At 36.1% G+C, this 22276-nt stretch overlaps 1 protein-coding gene across 1 annotated transcript; it reads left to right on the top strand.

Moving 5' to 3' along the window:
• Window positions 1-1793: 1793 nt before the first annotated feature.
• On the top strand, window positions 1794-22076 carry LOC120469037 (integrin alpha-X). The gene is made up of 30 exons (XM_039657727.2): window positions 1794-2010; window positions 3599-3722; window positions 6009-6112; window positions 6213-6283; window positions 10087-10198; window positions 10325-10452; window positions 10649-10791; window positions 11125-11272; window positions 11432-11582; window positions 11707-11780; window positions 11892-12030; window positions 12111-12244; window positions 12350-12496; window positions 12619-12819; window positions 12969-13102; window positions 13193-13329; window positions 14826-14977; window positions 15206-15337; window positions 17053-17126; window positions 17262-17403; window positions 17571-17669; window positions 18056-18135; window positions 18274-18360; window positions 18888-18966; window positions 19078-19173; window positions 19273-19353; window positions 19454-19564; window positions 19661-19774; window positions 21661-21771; window positions 21889-22076. The coding sequence occupies exons 1-30, from the start codon at window positions 1971-1973 to the stop codon at window positions 21976-21978; spliced, it is 3435 nt and encodes a 1144-aa protein (XP_039513661.2). The 5' UTR covers window positions 1794-1970; the 3' UTR covers window positions 21979-22076.
• Window positions 22077-22276: the final 200 nt, after the last annotated feature.

Consider the following 22276-nt stretch of genomic DNA (forward strand, 5'->3'; position numbering starts at 1 on the left):
ACTCTTCTGTATTCTTGGTGGTTGTTGGAATGATTCAGAATCACACTCTTGGTCAAACATAGTTGAAATTGACTGGTTGCTATTATTCACCAGGGACTTCCAAACATCTCTATATTCCATAAGGGAGTTTTTTATTTATTTATTTTATTTTTATATATATTTTATTAATTTATTTATTATAGTTATTGTAGCACACCCGTCGTCCGACTGGCGTTGCTGCAGTAAATTATTTCTGTTTAATAAAACAAGGAGACAGACAAAGTTGTGCTGTTATCTGCAGTCTGAGTCGCTCTGTAATGGCTTTATTACAATAATTCAAAATTCAAAGTCTATATTTTATACCAATATATATGTCACAATGTCTTGTCACCTTATATGTGACTCAAACAATAGACCAATAAACAGGTTGCATCACTCTTGTAGTGTCTTACTTTTCATACTCAGATAGTATTTTTCTCTAATAACTCAATACTCTTTCCCTTAAAACATAGATCACCATGTTTTACAATCTCGGTTGTCTGAGCAAATGTATCATACTAAATACTGTGTAACTAAATAGTTGAGCGAACCATTTAAACTGAATTACAATACAGCAGATACTCAATCGAAAAAACATTAAACATTCAAATATCAACAGTAACCACTATAATATAGCATGCAAAGATATATATAACATTCAACAATTAGCATTACAAATATATGTATCAACATATACATATACTTCAGTCTTATAACCCTTGGCGATGGCTTAATATATCACTTTTTATGCTCTAAACAATATAAACATCACATTAGTTTGGGATTTCAGTGTTCTGGAGCCTTTAATCATTTATATTATACAATATTAATACCAGGCCTCACGCGGGACGGCCGTGAATGAATCTTAATTTGCATAAACACAACACGGTCTCTATTTAACATCTTAACTTTAGTCAGGAAATATATAACCCTCTCAAAACAATGAATACACGGTCTCAACATATTGCATCATGTTTTTATGTCTATGGTGACTGATTTCACCTACCTGTTTGATAAAACAAAGAGACACAAAGTTGTGCTGTTATCTGCAGTCTGAGTCGCTCTGTAATGGCGGCTTCTTCTCCGCGATTCAATTACTCACATAGTCCCCGATCAGCACACTGTCTCCACCTACTGTCCACTGTGGGTATCACTCCTCACAAATTCAACATTATAACAGTAATTGAAACAATATCACGCACGCAATCAAATAAAATAAAAATACATACAGAAAAATATAATTATTCCTGTGACAATACATACAGGGTGTCACATAATCATAGCAGTGGGTGTTATAATCAGCAACAAAACCAGCTTTTCAATCAGGGACAGGGGGAAATGGTTTTAAATGTTTCAAAATTATAACCTCATTTAAAATAATTAAGCAAAAAAGTGTTTTATATTGTCTGGGGATGCACCGATTCCCAGCTAATAGTAGTGGTATTGGGCCAAAAAAGTAAATGTATCTGATTAATAGAATATTATGCATAAATTCAATATTTATGCCTGTTGAGCACACTCGAACATGTGTCCGTTAGATTAAAACTAAATAACTTATTATGTAATCTCAAAAAGTTATTTTGGGTAAAGGAATTTTAAACAACCTCAAACCAAATATTTTTTTCCACAAAAAACAGAAAATGTCATTTATTTTTAACCATAGCAATGTTTTTAAAAACAGATGAAAAGTGGTTTAGTTGGTAAAACCGCGTTTCCCCCAGTGTAGCCTCAGCCTCAGACTTCACACCCACTGTGACCCAAACACAAAATAGGAAACACTTCAGATCAAGTTTCAAAGTCTGGCAGGGATCGTGTGTGTCACTTTCAAACAAACGAAGCCATGCAGTATTGTGACGGAGTCAGCTTTTAGGCAAGTTAAAACATATCTTCACTTGCATTTATTGCATTGACTGGCTCACCTCAGGCATCCTCTATACACTTGAGATGATATAATGGACCAGAACTTCTGTATCAGATTATGCATTTTATGTGGTAAGATATTTATTTATTTTCTTCTCTATCTTTGTTATTTTGTACACAACATTAGTACCAAAATTTCTGCATATTTCCACTCTTTTGTAAATCTTTTTGCTCACTTTTGTACGATTTGAAAGCAGCGAATGCATGAGATTTGATCATCATCTCACCATGTAAAACTGGCTTTACATTAAAGCAGTGAAATGAATTGCAAGAATCATGTTGCACATAAATAGATGAATGAGTGAAAAACACAATATCGTTGTAGGAATTATGTTTTAAGCTCTTTCAGTTTTAATTTTATTGTAGATTTACATTCAAAGACATCGTTGATCATAAAAAAAAATGACATTTAATTTTTGGACCTCATAAGTTCAAAACCATGACCATCTTTTTAAAGTAGTAGCATATGATCAGATATTAAATATGAGGATGAAAAACTGTCTTATTGCAGCAAGTATGCACTTCCTTCCCTAAATGGCAATCTGTCCAATTCTGTCTCATTTGAGCTTTCTGCCTTCACACATTTCACACTCAAACACACATCTGTGAGAAAACCATGCACTGCAAAAAATAACTTATAGATGTACGACACATTTTCACATACAATTACACTTCAGAGAAAACCAAAAAACATTATTTTATGGGGTTTTTTAATGGTTACAAGACTGTTATGTTAATTTAGTCAATTATATTAATTTTGCCTCTATTGGTGCTACACTGTAAAAAATGTTTTTTTTGTTGGTGAAGTAAATACTACTGAATAAAAAAACAATGTAATTTACATGAAAAAGTTAGTTCAGGCAAGAATTAAATAAAACTAAGTAAATTCCATTTCAGTACTTAATTCAAGCGAGTAGAAATGAAAGTGTAAATATCAACTAAATAAAATGAAGTAAAAATGACTCAACTTTTCTGATAATGGGGTTCCCATCATGCACTGGACCGTGAATAATTAACTAGGTTCATTTTTCACTGGTTTCCATGTGTATTTACACTGTTTTATCATTGATTTTTGTTTGTGAACCATTTTGTGATATTTCGAGTTATTTTTTTGCTCAAAATGACACATTCAAACACAAAATTGACCCATCAAATGTTACCACCATTGTGTATTGTCTACCAAGTATTGAGGTCTTTGCATTCACATGATGCTTAACGGCTGACATGATGTAATATAAATTACTTTGATGATCTAAGTAAAGCACATACTGTAAATGACTAATAAAATTCAATATCATTGTTTTAGTGAAATGTAATGCAAAGATAAATCGATAATAATCAACCTTTTACTAGCCAAGTTAAAATTACTTATTTTCTGTAAAGTTAACTTAATTCCATATTCCAAGTAAATTCAACTTAAAGATTTCTAATTAAAGCTACTGATAAATATGTTTAGGTTTTTACTTGGCAAATCTTTGTAAATTTACAAGCATTTTCTGAGTGAAAAAAGTTGCCTAGCTTATCCTACTCCATTTTTTTTTTCAGTGTACACAGTGAAATAACCGACTGCTGCTGAACTGATGTTTGGCATCTGTTACTAGCATGTATTTTAGCAACTAGAAACTCTTTGACAGTCTTTTTATCACTTCTGAACACTTAGCATTTCAGTCGGTGATGATGGCTTTTAACATTGACCCTGTTTCCTGGAAAACCTTCACTGCACCTTCACCTCCACAGAGACAAAATGGTGCCTTTGGCTATAAGGTGATACAGAGAGCATCAAGGTGAGAGCAATATAACCACTCATAATGAAAAAACAAAACGCCCTGCTAAGACAGGAAGAACAAAAAAGCCCCACCACATTTAACCACACTTTTGTAGCTTTTAGGGGGGAGGGGAGGGGTGGGGGTAGCCTTCAGCCTTTTGTCCTCCATTGCACATAGAGAACAATTGTACTGGTTAACAATTAAAGTTTGTATTTCTTCTGAATCTTCATTGTTGAATTGTTTATTTGAATTTACATCACAGAGAGAGACCATATTTTGACGCACTGATTATGGAGCGAATTATGTGTCATAATTAAACAAACCCAGCATTTTGCAACAAACTCGATCTGCTTTGGAAAGGAAAAGTCGACTCGCGAACAAACAGAAAGCAATTTGCAAAAACAAAGGTCAATTTGAGCGAAAATGCAGTGGAGTAACCGATATTGTGTTTAAATACATGAGCCTAGATAATATTTCACAAATAAATACAAACCATGCTACCGAATTGCATGCAACCTTTGAACAAATACCAAATCTTGTGCATACAAATGCAAAATCTGTCTAAATCGGGCAGATTTTCTCACAAATGCAGATTAGTAACTTCCTCTTCTAAAACTATAGATGCGGCTAAAATAGGATTCAATTAGCGCTAGTCTCCCAGTCGGTCATGCTGGAGACATTTGACAACTTCTACATTTATAAATGTTTTGAGAGCCACTGCTGACAGTTCTGGTCATATTACAAATATTTTTTGAAATGTAATGTTTCATAAGAGAGCAAAGGTTTGAATTCAACTTAATGCTTTGCCAGTATTTCTCATTTCCCCTGTCTCTGATTCCTGTAACGTAAAACTGTTTTGCAACACTTCAACTAATAATAACTTAAAACTTTGCTGATGTCCATCCTTTTTTTAGTGTGTGTGTGTGTGTAATACGATCAGAGGCGGTAACACTTTAAAATAATGGTCCGTAGTTAACAAGCTATGCAGGAAGTAATAGTAAGTAGTATTGCATTAACACCGAACTTAATATTAACTAATATGGAAGCAATATTAACTAAGCATTAAGTAATAGGTAATTTAATAGGCGAAATATATCCTCATTGAGAACTACTTGTGAACTAAGAAATAATAACCAATTAATTACTAATCACAAAAGTATGTCTAAAAAGTGAACAATTGTGGGGATTTTATACTCTTAACATGATCATAACATTTCAGAAGCATGTGCCTCAAATGGGTTCTTTGTGGAAACCAGTTTATGAAGTTTATATATCCCCCCAAATACATTAGCTAGGTTGAGATTGTGACCACTACTCTTGCCAGGATGGACGCATGTTCTCTGTTTATTTAAAACTTAAACATAAAATAATCCTAATAAAGACAGTTTTTAAAAATAAATCTTAAATAATTAGGAAGTGATGCTGACACTCTCATGATTGGATTAGTTCACTATTATGAGCTCTATTGAATGTCAGTCACATATATCTCAGACTCCAAAGATCTATAACTTTATGTTACAGTAGCTGCCTGAGGAGGACTTCTCTTTAGGACATGAATATAAACATTGATGTTCGCTTGTCAAAAACAATTTGTATCTTTAATGAAGAAATTGGCTGCATTTATGTTACGATAAGCCCAAAACCACATGTTCCAGATTACAGTTTGTTAGAATTTTTTTTTAAGACATTTTTTTTAGAATTGTATTTTTTATTTTTTAAAAACTGTCTTTATTAGGATTATTTTATGTTTAAGTTTTAAATAAACAGAGAACATGCGTCCATCCTGGCAAGAGTAGTGGTCACAATCTCAACCTAGCTAATGTATTTGGGGGGATATATAAACTTCATAAACTGGTTTCCACAAAGAACCCATTTGAGGCACATGCTTCTGAAATGTTATGACCATGTTAAGAGTATAAAATCCCCACAATTGTTCACTTTTTAGACATGTTACTTTTGTGATTAGTAATTAATTGGTTATTATTTCTTAGTTCACAAGTAGTTCTCAATGAGGATATATTTCTTTAGTAACAATCAAATACCTACCAAGGAACTACCTTTGTACTAAATTACCTATTACTTAATGCTTAGTTATTGCTTCCATATTAGTTAATAGTATTAACTTCGGTGTTAATGCAGTACTACCTATTACTTCCTGCATAGCTACTTGTTAACTACGGACCATTATTTTAAAGTGTTACCTCAGAGGCTTTTGCATCATACTCAAACAGCACACCCAACCAGGAACACCACAGATGTCTCCTTTTTTAACATGTTCTCTTATCCTCCTGTCTTCTTCCATAGTCTACTTGTGAGTGATCCTTTAATACAACACAGTCAAACTCAAAGAGGACAAATATATCGTTGTGGTGTCACTGATGGAAACTGCATTCCACTGTCCATTCCCGGTACTTTGTTTGTAAATGATGCTTTCATTTATGTAATAAAATATACAAGTTTTATTATCCATGATAGTATTTCTTTTAAAAAAAATGTTTTATTGAACAGTCACCAATGAGGCTGTCAACATGTCCCTTGGACTTTCAATGTCTCTAGATCCTCCGTCTTCAACAGCAGTGGTAAGTTTCATATTTTAAAGGGGTCATGATATATTTTTTTTAATTATTGTTTTATGTTTCCTGAGGTGGACATGATTTTTACATAATTGTTTAAAAAAAAAAAAAGATATAAAAGACCATTTTCCACCCTGATTTAACCTGATATGAACGCTCTGTTTTAAGAGGCGTGTCTGCCATGACACTTGAGTGTGAACGCCCACTGTTATGATTGGCTAACTCTCAAAATTGTTTACTGCGTTTTTACCTTTACAGCTGTCGAGATTAACTAAAAGTGAAAAGTACGGTGGCCGAGAAAGCTCAACGCGCTGAAACTGAAGAAAACGCCTCAGATAGCAAACTGACATTGAATCAACGTGGAAATGTGACATCGAAACAACGTTGATCTGACATTGTTTTGCTCATCGAATTAACGTTGAACCAACGTCAGACGCGTCATTCTTTCAAAACTAACGGAAAATCAACTTGAAATCAACGCGTTATTTCAACGTTATGAAAGCAAACCAATTTTCGATTTTCATTTAGCTTTGAAGAATGCCGCGTCCGACGTTGGTTCAACGTTAATTCGATGAGCAAAATCAACGTTGTTTCAATGTCATGAGAGACGTCGTTTCCACGTTGATTCAATGTCAGTTTGCTGTCTGGGCCATGCAAATAATTTTTTTTTTAAAACAGATGCAAATAGAAAAAAACACCCGAAAATTAAGAAGACACCTTCATCAGTTTTACAACACACGTGAGCTTCAAAAACTCACGACACCACCCAATAGAAATGCACTGCAGATAACACAACGGAAATGTTTCCAGGGGAACCAAATAAGTGACGAACCCGGCTGGGACGTGCTGGTTCTTACAGCTTAAAATTCTACTTTATTTATTTATTTATTTTGCAGAATACACAGAGATTACATTTTTATAACATACAACTTGTAAACAATATACAAAATGTATTAATAATATGTTCAATGTCATCAGAATACAAATAAGAAAAGAACAATGAGCTGAAGACTAAAATAAATAAAGAAAAAAGAACATGAAGGAAAGATATTTATCTATACATCAGTTACGCTGTACAAATTATTTCATGTTATGTTTAAATTTTCATACAGAAAAGTTTCCTAAAAATCGTTGGTAATGTAGGGTCCAAATTTTTAAATTTGAGACACACAGATACACACGCATATTTGAGCTTTATTTTTGTAGAGTAAAAAATAAAAATAAAAATGTATTATTTGCAACCGTTATGTTAACAGCATTATATTTCTGTGGTAAGAACAGCTCTCCAGCTGATGGACACGTGCTACATTGTCATGGGAACATCCCAGGTGAAAATAATGAGGAATTACGTTGTTTTCCGTTGCTCCCTTCATCAAGTGCGTTCCACGCGGCTACATAATGGTGCGCTGCTCACTCCAAAGTCCCACTTTAAGGGCTCTGCCGTCTCCCCTTCGAAGGGAGAATGGCATAGGGCATAGACATATACACTAGACGTCACCTTGGCTACGGCAGTTTATTGGAATGAATGCGTCAATAGAGCCGCCATCTTGAAACAGGGGAGGCCCTCCACTTTAATGCATCAGCGTTAATGTAGACAAAAGTCTAATGGAAATAAAAGTAAAAAAAGTCATCATGAATGCGATTTTTCTCGTTTTTTTGGTTTGTTCCAACGGTCAGACATGTATTTATCATTTGATTCCAGAAAAAAAATAAATAAATAAAAAAACATTCTTCCTAGTTCAGATTTCATCCGTGAACATCATACACTGCACAAAAGTTCGCCACCATCAATGAATTCGAAGTAAAGGCAGAGATAGCAACGTTACCTAGCTACTTCCTATGACAAGACCCCTGTTCCAAGATGGCGGCGGTTTTGACTTATGCTTAGAACCCCAAGGTGACGTCTAGTGTATATGTCTATGGGCATAGGGAATAGGGTTGGGTATCGAGAATCGAGTATCGATTGGAACCGAGACTAACTTTTCGTTTTTCCCGGAATCGTTCAAAAGTTAAAATTTCGATTCCTAGTTTCGATATTCACAGTCCGCCGAGCGAAAGAAGAAACCGCTGAACAACACCAACGAAGAAGCGTCTACCGGAAGTGTTGGCATAACCACGCGAGTCGAACATGAGTACCTTACGTCGGCGGTCCAAAGTGTGGCTTCACTTTTCTAAAAATAACGAAATCTCGGCAAAATGCAAAATTTGTGACAAAAGGAGTATTTTTACAGAAGGAGTATTTCCTTCAGAAAGACCGTTGGTTAGCAAGGTTAGCTAAACTTTTTTGACCCTGCCTCTTAAAAGAATCGGAATCGAGAATCGTTAGGAACCGGAATCGAAACAAGGAATCGGAATCAGAATCGTTCAAATTCAAACGATACCCAACCCTAATAGGGAAGCTCACGAGCAATAAGCATAGACAGTATAAGGCAATACTATCTGTCCTAAATAGTATCCGAAAATAGAATTAGTACGTCCCAAATCGTAGTATGTTGAAATGAGTGTTCCAAAGAGACCCAGATGGCCCCGGATCCGGTCAGAATCCAAAGTGCAGATCGATACACACTCTAACGGCTGATATTGCCCACAACCCATCGCGCGTTGGATGAGGATTAGGGTAGAAATATAAACACGAGTAAAAAGTGTCACAGTAAAAAACTACAGACATGGAGGAGTTGTGTAGAGAGGTTTAGATAAAGGGGTTTAAGTGATTAATTGTCAGTAACCTGACGAAAATGTATTTATTTAATGTTGGCTCCATTATTATACTGCATCTGCAGAAGCATTGTGAACTTTTGTAAAGATACGTTTAGCCATTAACTTTTAAATGCATCATTATTCAAATTGCAAACACATTCGGAGAGTCTCCGCATGAAAGACCCACGACTGGCAGGTGAACGTGCAACAACATTTCGCTCTGAAACGGTAAGAAATTAAATTAGATTGAATGGAGGATTTTAATTGTGACGAGATTATTGACAGGCCAGTTTGCGGTGCACGCGACAGAGCTGTCTGTTAAAGATGACGAAGTAATTAGTATGTCCCAAAGCTTGCATACTCTTTTACTACACAAGTATGTACTTTTTCTTGACAAAAAGAGTACATACTGTTAGGGCGTAGTAGGCGAATTGGGACCCAGCATGAGAATGTCTAATATCGGTTCGTCACTTATTTGGTTCCTCTGGAGAAATGTCCATTGTAGTCTGTGTTATTTTCAGTGCATTTCTATATTTGGAACACACTTTTTCTATTTGCATGTGTTTGCTTCAGTTGCAGCACGTTGAGCTATCTCAGCCACCGTAGAAAAGTGTTGATTACAGTATTATATTTAGATCTACTCCTGTCACATGAAAGATTACAGCGATAAACATTGTAGACCAGGGCTATTCAATTAGTTCGAGGGCCGCATTATTAAATCGAAAAGTTGAGCTGGGCCGGTGGGTTTGGCTTATTTATTGAAACATAACAGTATCATTAAGTAAGCTAAAGTAAAAAAAAAAAAAAAAGGTTTTGCATTTACTAGGAAATGTGGTACTCAACAGTATGCAGACCATAATAAAGAACTTTTTTACAGCTATATACAAATATACGTAGACGATCACACACGATGTCTGTTGAGCACATGAATGTAGTGATCTCGTCCTCACAGCACGATTTTTGTGCTCTCACAAATTATTTCATTATAATAACAATGCAAACACGATAGAGATTCATTGTGCAGTGTAGATGACGCCATCATCTGTGTGAGACAATGGTACATATAGCCCAGAATAGTGTCATGTTGAAAATAAAATCTTAATTTCTCTCAGGTTTGTGGTCCAACCATACCTAAGACCTGTGATGTAACCACTTACAATGGCATGTGCTTTAAAATCAGTCCAAATGATGTTGTGAGCAGATCTATGCCAAAGACTCTGAGAGGTACATTTATTACATTCTACCAAATCTAAGCATGTCTTCTTCATACTGTATAAACTGTATTACATGATTTTCATTTATTCAGATTAAATGAAAATATGATGCAATTATTAATTTCTCCAACTTCAGAATGCCCACCAGAAATTGATATTGCTTTTTTAATGGATGGATCTGGAAGTGTAAATTCTCTGGATTTTAATAAGATGAAAGCGTTTGTTATAGAAATGATCAAAAGTTTTATAGACCGTGATGCACAGGTATGATAATCCATGCATTTATTATGATTTAGCTTGTCCATGATTTTTACTCCCATTTATCAGTCACTAAATCTATCTATCTATCTATCTATCTATCTATCTATCTATCTATCTATCTATCTATCTATCTATCTATCTATCTATCTATCTATCTATCTATCTATCTAATCTATCTATCTATCTATCTATCTTACAGTTTGCCATTGCACAGTTTTCTACAGACTGTGACATTCATGACAAGTTTCAAGTCAAAAAACCCATGGAATGGGAAGATGCAGTGAACAAGATATCTCAACAGAGAGGATGGACTAACACTGCAAAAGCCATACAATATCTTGTGTGAGACAAGACTGCTGATATTTCATTGAATTTATTTCATCTATGCCATTACAGTAAAAGTAATATTGTTTTTACTGTAATATTGTACCATATGACAGATGTCTGAGCAATCATGCAAAAAGCACATGCTATTAAATGCAGGAATAAATGGATACACACACCTCTACAAGTATTTAGATTTTTATGACTTTTACAGTAATAAGGTTTTACACCACATTTTAATTTGAACCATGTTTCAAAGACAAGCAATGTAAACTTAATAGTAATGTATCCTATACAGTTGCATAATTGCATTGTTGATTGAATATTTTGTACTATTTTATTTTTCAATAGGAATGAGCTATTCGTAAGTAAAGGGGGTGTTAGACCATCAGCCAGTAAAATTTTGATTGTTATCACGGATGGTGAATCAACTGATTCAAAGTTGACTGAAGCTGTTCAACAAGCACAAGCTAAACATATAACACGATATGCTATTGGGGTAAGATTTGATTTCCACTTATATTTTGCCTTTGCTAAATAAAAAAAAAAGACTTCAAAAATCAAAAACCGTTATTGAAATCATTGCATGTATGACGTGTGTTACAATTTCATTGATGATGATTGATTTTGACAATTTCAATCATTTCATTTTTCTTAGGTTGGCAATGCTTTTGTTATTGGCAAAGCAATAAGGGAGCTGGCAATTATTGCATCTTTACCCACCAATAAGCATGTGTTCAAAGTAACCGGTTTTGATGCTCTGAAAAGTATTCGTGAAAAACTCAAAGAGAACATTATAGCCATTGAAGGTATGTGTGCAGAGAGAATGTTTACATTTTACATTTATCAGCTTTCATGTTAGTACAGATTTGTTCAATAGATAGATTTAAAATGATACATTTCTAGTTAACTGTTGCTGCTTTTATTTGCTAGGAACCCAGACCTCTGGAGATTCATCTCGAATGGAGTTTGCACAGGACGGATTTAGTGTAGCATTGACATCAAATGTAATTCTATTTCACTTATTTGCAACAAGGTTTTGTTTTTTCATTATTTGCAAGATATCCATTGAAGTTGATATCCAAGAAGTAAATTCTTATAATGTTATCTGCATTCAGACAGATATGATAATGACCGCAGTGGGAGCTTTCCAGTGGAAGGGTGGATATCAGCTGTACAAAACAAATGATATTTCAGATCAGTCTTTCAAGTCTAATTCACTCTTTCAAGCTGGAAGTGAGCATGACAGTTATTTAGGTGAGAATCGAGATCTCTTCTTCGATTGTGTAAATCAATATAAATCCGTCAAAATACATTTTTGTCTATGTTCTTCACAGGTTATTCCTTGACAATAGCAACAATATTCAGAGCAAAGTATGCAGTCATGGGAGCACCAAGACACAAGCATAAGGGACAAGTAACTGTTTCAAGAATTGATCGAAGTGATGTAAAGCAACTGGATTCTCCTAAGGTTGTACATTTATGTAACATATTGGCACATCACAAATGAATGTAAGCGAGTGAAAGTACATAAACTCAGAATAGCTGTATGGTAACTATATTGCTTCTTTCTCAGCCTCAGATTGGCTCATATTTTGGAGCTGAGGTGTGTGCGGTGGATTTGAACAGTGACTCCTATACGGACCTTCTTTTGGTATCGGCACCAACGTACACAGAGTCTGACCGAGAGGGCTTTGTGGCTGTTTACATCTTCACGCGTCGGGTCAGTGATTTTTGGGGGGATTCAATTAAGACTAATATTTTTAAAGAGTTCATCAAGACTAAATAAATGTACATTTGTGTCTGTTTAACCCTGTTTCTCCTCTCTCTGTTATATCTCTATAGGCAAACTTATTTTTTTCGAATACACTGGTGGGCATGGCAGGTCAGAGGGGTCGGTTTGGCTCTTCTCTGGCCAGTCCAGCAGATCTGAATGGTGATGGTTTCATGGATGTGCTGGTTGGAGCTCCTTTAGAGGAGGATGGACAGGGCAGCATCTACATCTTCAATGGGATAGATGGAGGGATCATTTCCAAATACTCACAGGTGAAAAATACGTGGATTGGTGACGGGGATAGTTCACGTAAAAATGAATTCTGAAAAATGCGAAACCTTCTTTTGTATTACTTTTCCTTGACTCACATATAGACTCTGATATTTTTGTTATCTGTTTTATTCCCTCTTGAATGAAACAGAGGATTGTTGGATCATCGGTGCGACCAGGTTTGCGTTTCTTTGGGATTTCATTGAGTCAGTCTTCTCTAGACCAGACTCGAGACAACCTTCCTGACATTGCTGTTGGGTCTAAGGGAGCAGTTCTGCTTCTCAGGTCTGTTTTTCTTCCATAAAGAACTAACATATATACAAAAACAGTGTTTCAGACATAATTATTCATATGTCTTTTATGTGGCTCTTTCAGGTCCAGACCCATAATGCTCTTGGAAACCAAAGTAACTTACAACCCAACCAAAATACCAACTGGTGAAACAGGCCAGTCACTGGAAAACACCATGAAAGTGTGTTTCACCATGAATCGATACAGACACGACATAAGAGGTTTGTCCAAAATTAGAAGTATTCCTTTATGTTGTAGTTAATGTTAAAGTGTGCAAATTTCCAAATGGGTTTCCAATTTCCTTTCTCTGAGATTTAAAACAAGCCCAACTCAGCAGCTTTGGCTCAACCAATGGCGTGAGTTTGGGGGTGGAATTATTTGTTGGACCAACCAATGGCAGCCAGGGGGAGCCTTCTGTTGTCCAGTCTGAAAACAGCCTAATTTTTTTCTAATTCCATTTGATGTTGCCGCTGGCACAAACTACAGCTTTAAGCACAAACTTAAAGGGATAGTTCACTTTGAAATTAATTTTTGATATGTTTTAGCTTACCTCAAGGGGATCCAAGATGTAGGTGTCTTTGTTTCCACAGCATTTTCAATTTTGACATTTTTTGGTCAAACCGTTGTTGTCTGTCAGTCATACACTGGAGGTGAAGGTGGTCCTCAATCGATTCACCTCAAAGTGCATGCACAGAGAAGTCTAAATTAAACACGATTTAATGACTCGTAAATGTAAGTACACACTGATGGCCTAAGACACGAAACGAGCGGTTTGTGTGAGAAAACGAACAGTATTTATATCGTTTTACCTCTTGTAATCATAGCCATGACAAAATGATCTGACGGCACGGGCGCTTCGGTCTGCGCATGCACTTGAAGTGATCGTTTGCGCGCCTACGTCACTCTTTGTTTATACAGAGATTTCGGAAGTTTTACCTTTCACTAAACATATTTAGATATACGGGAAACCGCAATGGAAGACGATTTCGGTATATCTAAATATGTTTAGTAAAATGTAAAACTTCCGAAATCTCCGTGTAAATATTGAGTGACGTCACACGCAAGCGATCACTTCCGGCGTAACATTGAACTGATTCAGTTCGGTTCAGTTGGACATTGAATAACTGATTCAGATCACTTGGATTACACGAGGTAAAAACGATATAAATACTGTTCGTTTTCTCACAAAAACCGCTCGTTTCGTGTCTTAGGCCATCAATGTGTACTTACATTTACGAGTCATTAAATCATGTTTAATTTTGACTTCTCTGTGCATGCTTTTTGGTGGACCCCCTTAGCCTCCAGTGTATGACTGATAGACAACAACGGTTTGACTGAAAAATGTCAAAATTGAAAATACTGTGGAAACAAAGACACCTACATCTTGGATGCCCTTGAGGTAAGCTAAAACTTATCAAAAATTAATTTCAAAGTGAACTATCTCTGAAAGAGAATTCATGTAAATTCTCAGAAGCCCTGTACCACACCGTAAAAAAAGAATAAAAAAGAAATACGTAATATTTTGCGATTGAAGTCAAAATATTTCGAGATTGAAGTCGAAATAATTCACGAATAAAGTCGGATAAAGTCAAAATATGTCTAACATTAAGTGTAGTATGCTACTCTTAAAAACATCTAAACGTTTGAACTGCAAAAAAAAAAAAATGTCTTTCATGTATTACTTTTTATATGTATATGTTTCATGTTCATTATCTAGACCTATCCGCAAATATTAATTACACCGTAATGCTGGATGCCAAACGACAGAAATATCGAGCATACTTCCCTCCCCAAACCCGGATCCTCAGTAAAGTGGTGAACATAAAATCGAATGCAGAAACTTGCAGAAGTCATCGTTTCTTTATAGATGTAAGTTTGAAGCATCAGCTCTTTTTGACAATTGTTTCTTCCTTTCTCATTCTTTTGAATACCTACAGTAAATCAGTTATTCTGGCTGTAAGACAAAACAATTATGAATGAAATTTAAACGGGAATAATTCAATCTCAACAATACAACAATGTGGCACTACTGAATGCATAATGAAAATCCTGATTTTAGGGGAAATGAACATCATTGATCTATTCTTGTCCACTCAGGCTTTCTCAGAAGATGCCCTGAATCCGTTGTCCAATCAGTTAACATTCACATTTGAGGGTCAGCCACTTGCCAGACTGCAAAACATAAAGCCAGTCCTGCACCCAAAGATAAAGACCATCACAGACCACAGTGTAAGAGAAGACAACCGATGATTGTTTTAAAGTATGAATAATTCAGATGTAACATTAAAGGGAAAGCTCCTCTAAAAATGAAACCTCTGTCCTCATTTAGACCTATATTACATTTCTTTCTTCTGTTGGACACAAAAGTAGATATTTTGAAAAATGTCTTTGCTTGTCCAAACAATAAAAGTCAAAGGGTTTCAGTGTTGTTTTGGACCTCATTGACTTTAAAGGGGCACTTGGCAAGTAATTTCTTCGCTGATTTTCACTTTTGTTGTCGCATGTTTTCTCATCGAGCTCCCCCTACAGCTGTACGGCGTAATTATTTCACAACACTGTCATAAAAAAAACTCACTTGCGACACCTTCCTCCTGCTTTCCACCGCTGCTCATGTGCATTTGTTATTATCAGAGCTGGCCAACTTTATCGTGTGGAGCTGTGTCTACCGAGTGGGTAATACGTCATACATAGTATCATAGAATTATGTGGATTTGCCACAAAGCAGTTCGTGTTTCTCGCTCGTTCTCGCTTCTCACGAGACTTCTATTTCAAACTTACTGGGACATTAGTCCCGATGTTGCAAGGTTGGTTTTCCACGGGGACGCTGGGGGGAAAGTCACCGTTCTCACCAGAACAGATAATTGAACCATCCAATGTAGCGGCCCCTTGGATTTACTGATCAATACGCAGAGAGTTTCAAACGGGTGTCGATTTATTTATACCTCTCAACGTGCACCATGCACCATGAACACCGTGAAAACTACAGAAAAGTACAAAATGCTTCAATGTAGTTTCACAAATAATTGCACATAAATAATGTTCACATATTAATCGTGTTTACACACAATGCAAGTCATTTTTAACTAACAACCAATATTACTATGAAATGTTTTTAAGCCTTTATGACAAAAATATCACATGCTTTTACATGAAATACAATATGGTTGCTCACCGAGATGATATTGCTTGTATATTGACGACATGTGCAATTAACCATAAACAAATGAAGTAGTAAGATTTCTTTCCCTTAAAATCCCTTCTAATGACAATAAACTAGACACACTTTCATACCTCATTCCGCTATCCAAGGACGCTATTCAAATAGTTTCCACCATCAGCTATCGTGCTCTCTTGACACTCTCACAGTCCGTAGGTCTTAGAAATAACACGTACAAACAATACAAAATAATAAAATCACAATGTGAACTCTTTCTTTACAAGAATCAAAAGGATGAACATGAAAAATAATTACATGTTTAACAGTTTTACCGCTCTTCCGACGACACGTCACAGCATCACATCATGAGGAGAGCGGAAGTTTTTGCGTCACAAACACATTAGAAGAAGAAAATGCGCCTTTTTCAAAATAAAAGCCAAACAGACAAAGTGACACCGTAGAACTATAAATATAATAATAATATAATATAAAATATTTATATAAATGTAATACTATGTAAGATAATATTAAAGTGATTTATCAGACATTTACATCCAAATGATTTCTAGACGGTTTTATTAAGTTGAAATAGTTGCCAAGTGTCCCTTTAATAAGACAAGTTCAATCATTTTTCAAAAAATCTTCTTTTAGGTGAGTAAATGATGACAGAAATGGGGGAAATGAACTATTCACATGTCTAAAGATACGAATTGCTACTGCATGATAGTGATGCAGTTTTATATGATTTGAGAATGTACATATGTAAATATCTCACCTCATTCCACAGCTGGATTTTGAGATCAACTGTGGATCTGATGACATTTGTATCGATGACCTCAGGATGGATTTCAATTTCTCTGGGTGAATAGTTTTTCTGTATAACATTGAAGATCAGCACAAGGATACGTGGAGAGTAAGAATTGAGGTGCAACAATGATAAGTTATGGAATCATGCTTGTTTTACTGTGAGTATCTCTCTTTGGTTTCGTGATCCAGATCTACAAACATAGAGGTTGGCATAATGCAGGAGCTCAACGTGACCGTGTTTGTAGAGAACAGAGGAGAAAACTCATACAACACCCACTTCACCCTCAGCTACCCCTTTGGACTTTCCTACAGGAGAATCACATCTAAACAGGTGAGACCAGGATGATTTTATAGAAGAGACTCACAGTTTGTCTACGAATCAAGTACAATTTTTGCTGAAAGGCAGTTTTTTTAGGCAAGTAAGATGCTTATTGCCATTCAATTTTCTATGGGTTGGTCATCGAATGAATGTTTACTCATCATTTTCTGTCTGAGCAGGGTAGAGTTGAGTGTGTGTCTCTGGACGCTGAGCGAGGAGTTACGCTGGGAGAAACCTCCTGCCAGATCAGTAAACCCATCCTCAAGGGAAACACTCAGGTGGGCTCACTTTTTAAACCGTCCCCAGACAGCAAACTGACATTGAATCAACGTGGAAACGACGTCTCTCATGACATTGAAACAACGTTGATTTTGCTCATCGAATTAACGTTGAACCAACGTCAGACGCGGCATTCTTCAAAGCTAAATGAAAATCGAAAATTGGTTTGCTTTTCAAACAACGCATTGATTTCAAGTTGATTTTCCGTTAGTTTTGAAAGAATGACGCGTCTGACGTTGGTTCAACGTTAATTCGATGAGCAAAACAATGTCAGATCAACGTTGTTTCGATGTCATATTTCCACGTTGATTCAATGTCAGTTTGCTATCTGGGTCCTGTGTGTTTTTCTCTTCAAGCACTCATCATTTCCTGTGTCTACTCCTAGGCTGTGTTTCATATTACATACAGCATCGATAAAGAAAGCACCTTTGACCAAAATGTGACGTTCACCGCTAAGATCAACAGGTATTATATCATTTCTGGGGGTTGCGTGAGTGCACTCAAAGTGTACATCGCTTAACCTTGAGATGTTATGTTGTTGCTCACATGAGGAACTGATAACTGAAAATAATACTACTTACAAAAACCCTGCATTACTTACAGTGGGAATGACCAACACTCCGAAACCAGTCAATTCCTCAAAGAGAAAAGCATTGCTGTCAAATTCGCCATTAACATTGCCTTAATAAGGTTAGTTTGCTTGTTTTTCAACAGTCAATCTCTTCAGCACACAGATTTGACATAGTTTCCACTTGATGGCCAATGTAAAAGCTGTGGTTCTGAAGCAAAACATATAAATTGCAATTGCTTTTGCTTTAGAAAAATCGAGTTTTTGTAATGTTTTTATATACGTAAGTATCTTCTGCTCAAAAGGCTGCATTTATTTGTTCAAAACAACAATAAAATAGTAATATTATACAATTTTATTACAACTTAAAATAAATTTTCTTTATGTGAACACGTCATTTTAAAATGTAATTTATTCCTGTGATGCAAAGCTGATTTACTGCTCAACAGTGATGATAATCAGAAAAGTTGAAAACAGTTGTGCTGTTTCTAATGTGTGCACTGTGAAAAGAGAAGTGAAAGCAGTGAGCAACTTATTTCAACAACATTACAAAATCTTAATGATGACAAATTTTTGAGCTGTAGTGTGCACACACACACACACAAGATTTAAATTGCTCTCTGACACATTTTCCCTTTATTTTAATAAGACATGAAGATTCAAGCCTCCACATTAATTTTACTGCACAGAAACCTGATCTTGAAAGACCAGTCAAACAGATACTGAAGGTGCTGTAATGACATCCACACACTTCCATGAACATAAAAATTAAATAAAGATCATACCGTTTTCTTATTTTCATGGCAAACATTTAATTTGAATATCCTTCCCTTTTTCAGGTTGAAAATGACTTTAGAGAATTACATTTCAAAGTTTTCATCAAAGTACCAGTGATTTTGGGAGACAAATTCATTTGGACAGACAAAAACCTACAGGTATGTATATATGAATGTGCTGAAATATCCCATCTACTGTAGATTGATTCACATTTATCATATTAAAAAACAACGAAACATGTGTGTATGTGCTTTTAGATTCCAGACTGTGTGAAACAGAAGGATGAACAGCCGCTTTTTACCAATTTTGTGGAAGTACTTAAAAAGGATCGTGTGTTGGTCAGTGTTTCAGTTTCATTCCCTAATAAAAAAATAATATTATAATGATATAATTTTATAATTTCATATTCTTTGTGCATTGACCCCATTGCTCCATCAGAACTGCTCTGTGGCGGTGTGTGCCGTGTTCAGGTGTGACGTCACTCTCATAAAGAATGAAAGGAAACTCTATAATATATTTGGCAATGTGAGCTCTGGATGGATTGAACAGGTATCTGACTTTTACAGCAAATTCATATCTCAGAACAGACCATATATGTTCATAACTGTTTGATAATTTCGTATTATCATGATCTGTCTCTCTTAGACTGGACTCAAGGCTGCTGTTTTTGAGTTGGTCAGTTCAGCTTCTCTGGATTTTGACAAGAGCAAATACATTTTCTTTTCATCTGATTCTCAACACACTGCACCATCCGTCCAGGTGATGCATTTTCTTCACAAATAAATCGAAAATAAAATATAAAATTAAAAATGAAACCTAAAACACATGCAAAAGTTTATTTGAACCTATAAAGGGCCGTACACACCGGGAGGAATATCGGTGCGCGTTATTCTTCAGCGTTTTTTGTTTTCATACCCAAGCGATTTTCCCTGACGATGAGCCGAGTGAACATGTAAATTCATTCCCTGACATTAGATGGCTCTTAATGTAAAACAGAAATAGTCCTATTTTGAAGTCGCAGTTGCGTTTGTCATATCGTTCTTTATGTTCCGACACCAACGAGACCAGCAGCTCTACATTCATCTTCCTCTTATCTCTTCCTGGCAGTGTCGACGCTACTTGGCGTAGGCTACATCTTTTTTGCCGTTACGTATGTGTGCTCGGCAAGACCGTTTTGTGTTTGAGCGCCCCCAAGTTGTGTTTTACTGTAACTTCAGAAGCTCCAGACACATGAGCAAAAGCAGCAATCTCATTGGTCAGATAGTTTTTGATGCAGTGCGTCAAACCAAAAAACAAATGAACCCGAGGCGTTTTAAAAAAAATTACGCTTTTACGCGTGGCGTTTTTTCGTGTCGGTGTGCACACTCACATTGGCACCCTTTGTTTAGTCACGAGGCTTTAAACGTCGGTGAATATCTCGCGCCTTAAAGGCAGGTACACACCGGGACGAATATACAGACTGATCTCATGAAGTAGCGTGTGTATGACACGCCAATTCGTATTTCCATTTTTGGCGTGCTATCAAGACGCATAATCGCTTTTAAGCGTGTTTATGAATGCCGTTGACTTAACGTTATTACTTTATAAATAAATATATGACTTACCTCAACCCCGTCCCTAAACCTAACTGTCACTGGGGTTTATGGCATTTATGACTGTTCCCTCACCATATAGGAAAAAAAAAAGATCGCTCCCCAGATGTAGATCTACATTTTGCTTCGTTTCGCGCGGACATTTGACGGCGTGTACAGACACGCGGAATCACTCGGACTTTAATGGCGTAGACATACATGCATACACGCGGATACACGCAGATAGCTCAAAATGCGTAGAGATAACGAGTCAAGTGGCGTGTATGTTTACGCAAAAGTCATGATGTCATGGTGGAATATCAGTGAAAAAACGCCAGCGTTTTTCAACGCGTTTTTTGTGTTCACACCCAAGCGATTTTTGCTGACGATGAGCCGAGTGAACATGCAAATTCATTCCCTAACATTAGATGGCGCCCATTTGCTCTGTAATACCACTCCATACAGTTCTCTTTTATCAAGATGTTTGTAGTCGCAGTCGCGTTTGTCATACAGTTCTATAGTTCTAACACCAACGAAACCAGCAGCTCTACATTCATCTTGCATCTTTCTCGTCTTATTTCTTCCTGGCTGTGTAGACGGCGAGGCATACATCTTCTTCGCCGTTACTTATGTGTACTTGGCAGGACCGTTTTGTGTTTGAGCGCCCCCAAGTTGTGTTTTATCGTAACTTCAGAAGCTCCAAACACTGAGCAAAAGCGCCAATCTCATTGGTCGGATAGTTTTTGACGCTGCGCGAAATTTAAAAAAAAAAATTTATTTGAAAAATTACGCTTTTACGCATGGCGTTTTACGTGTCGGTGTGCACACTCACATTGGCGCCCTTTGTTTAGTCACGACACGAGGCGTTAAATGTCGGTGAATATCGCACGCCAAATTTGTCCTGGTGTGAACAGGCCTTAAGGTTGTAATATGTGTATATACTACAGTAGATTTTACGTTTTAGAGTCCATGCATATCTAGAAAACCTTGGACGTTTCAGGCGTGAATGATATAATGCTTTTATGTGAAGGTGAATTGTCAGAGGTAATATTGTATTCATTAATATGTTTGTAGATTAACACTCAAGTGGAGGTGTTTGAGGAGGTGAACCTGACCAAAGAGATCACTGGAGGAGTAATAGGAGGACTGTTGCTACTGGCTCTCATCACAGCTGCTCTCTATAAGGTGTGTGTGTGTGTGTATGCTCAACTTTAAACCTTTCATTTTCAGCTTTACAACTTGAGTTTAATTTTTCAAAGTTGTGTAATGCATATACATGCCTTAATTATCATTTCCTTTCAGGGTGGATTCTTTAAAAGCCAGTACAAGGAGTTGATTGAAAACGCAGAACAAAGTGCTGAAGGGGAGCCAACCACTGAAAAATTAGGTTAACATTACTAAACAACAACTCTAGATCAATCACAATAGTGGTGTATTAATGTTCACAGACCAAATAGTTTATGCTTTTTTTTTTCTTTTTTTTTTAAAGTCTACATTTCACTTTGCTGCCACCTGTTGATCAAATTTTAGAGCATGAAACGGAGGTTCCAGCTGTTTGTTGTTTTCATACTGTATGAAAGTAAAATGAATATATTTTGTTTGAAAACATTTCAAAATAGTATTGATGTTTTAGTGTTTCGCTAGAAAATAGTCTATTTTGAGCAGCCATGAGTTATAAGTTTCAAATGAA

This window comes from Pimephales promelas, chromosome 17, assembly GCF_988280905.1.
Source record: "Pimephales promelas chromosome 17, fPimPro1.hap1.1, whole genome shotgun sequence".
Classification (NCBI taxonomy): domain Eukaryota; kingdom Metazoa; phylum Chordata; class Actinopteri; order Cypriniformes; family Leuciscidae; genus Pimephales; species Pimephales promelas.

Coding starts and splice junctions, on each gene's coding strand:
- LOC120469037 (XM_039657727.2), top strand. CDS start 1,971: ATGGACCAGAACTTCTGTATCAGATTATGCATTTTATGTG. Junction 10,199..10,324: donor TATGCCAAAGACTCTGAGAG/GTACATTTATTA, acceptor CTCCAACTTCAG/AATGCCCACCAGAAATTGAT. Junction 12,497..12,618: donor TTTACATCTTCACGCGTCGG/GTCAGTGATTTT, acceptor ATATCTCTATAG/GCAAACTTATTTTTTTCGAA.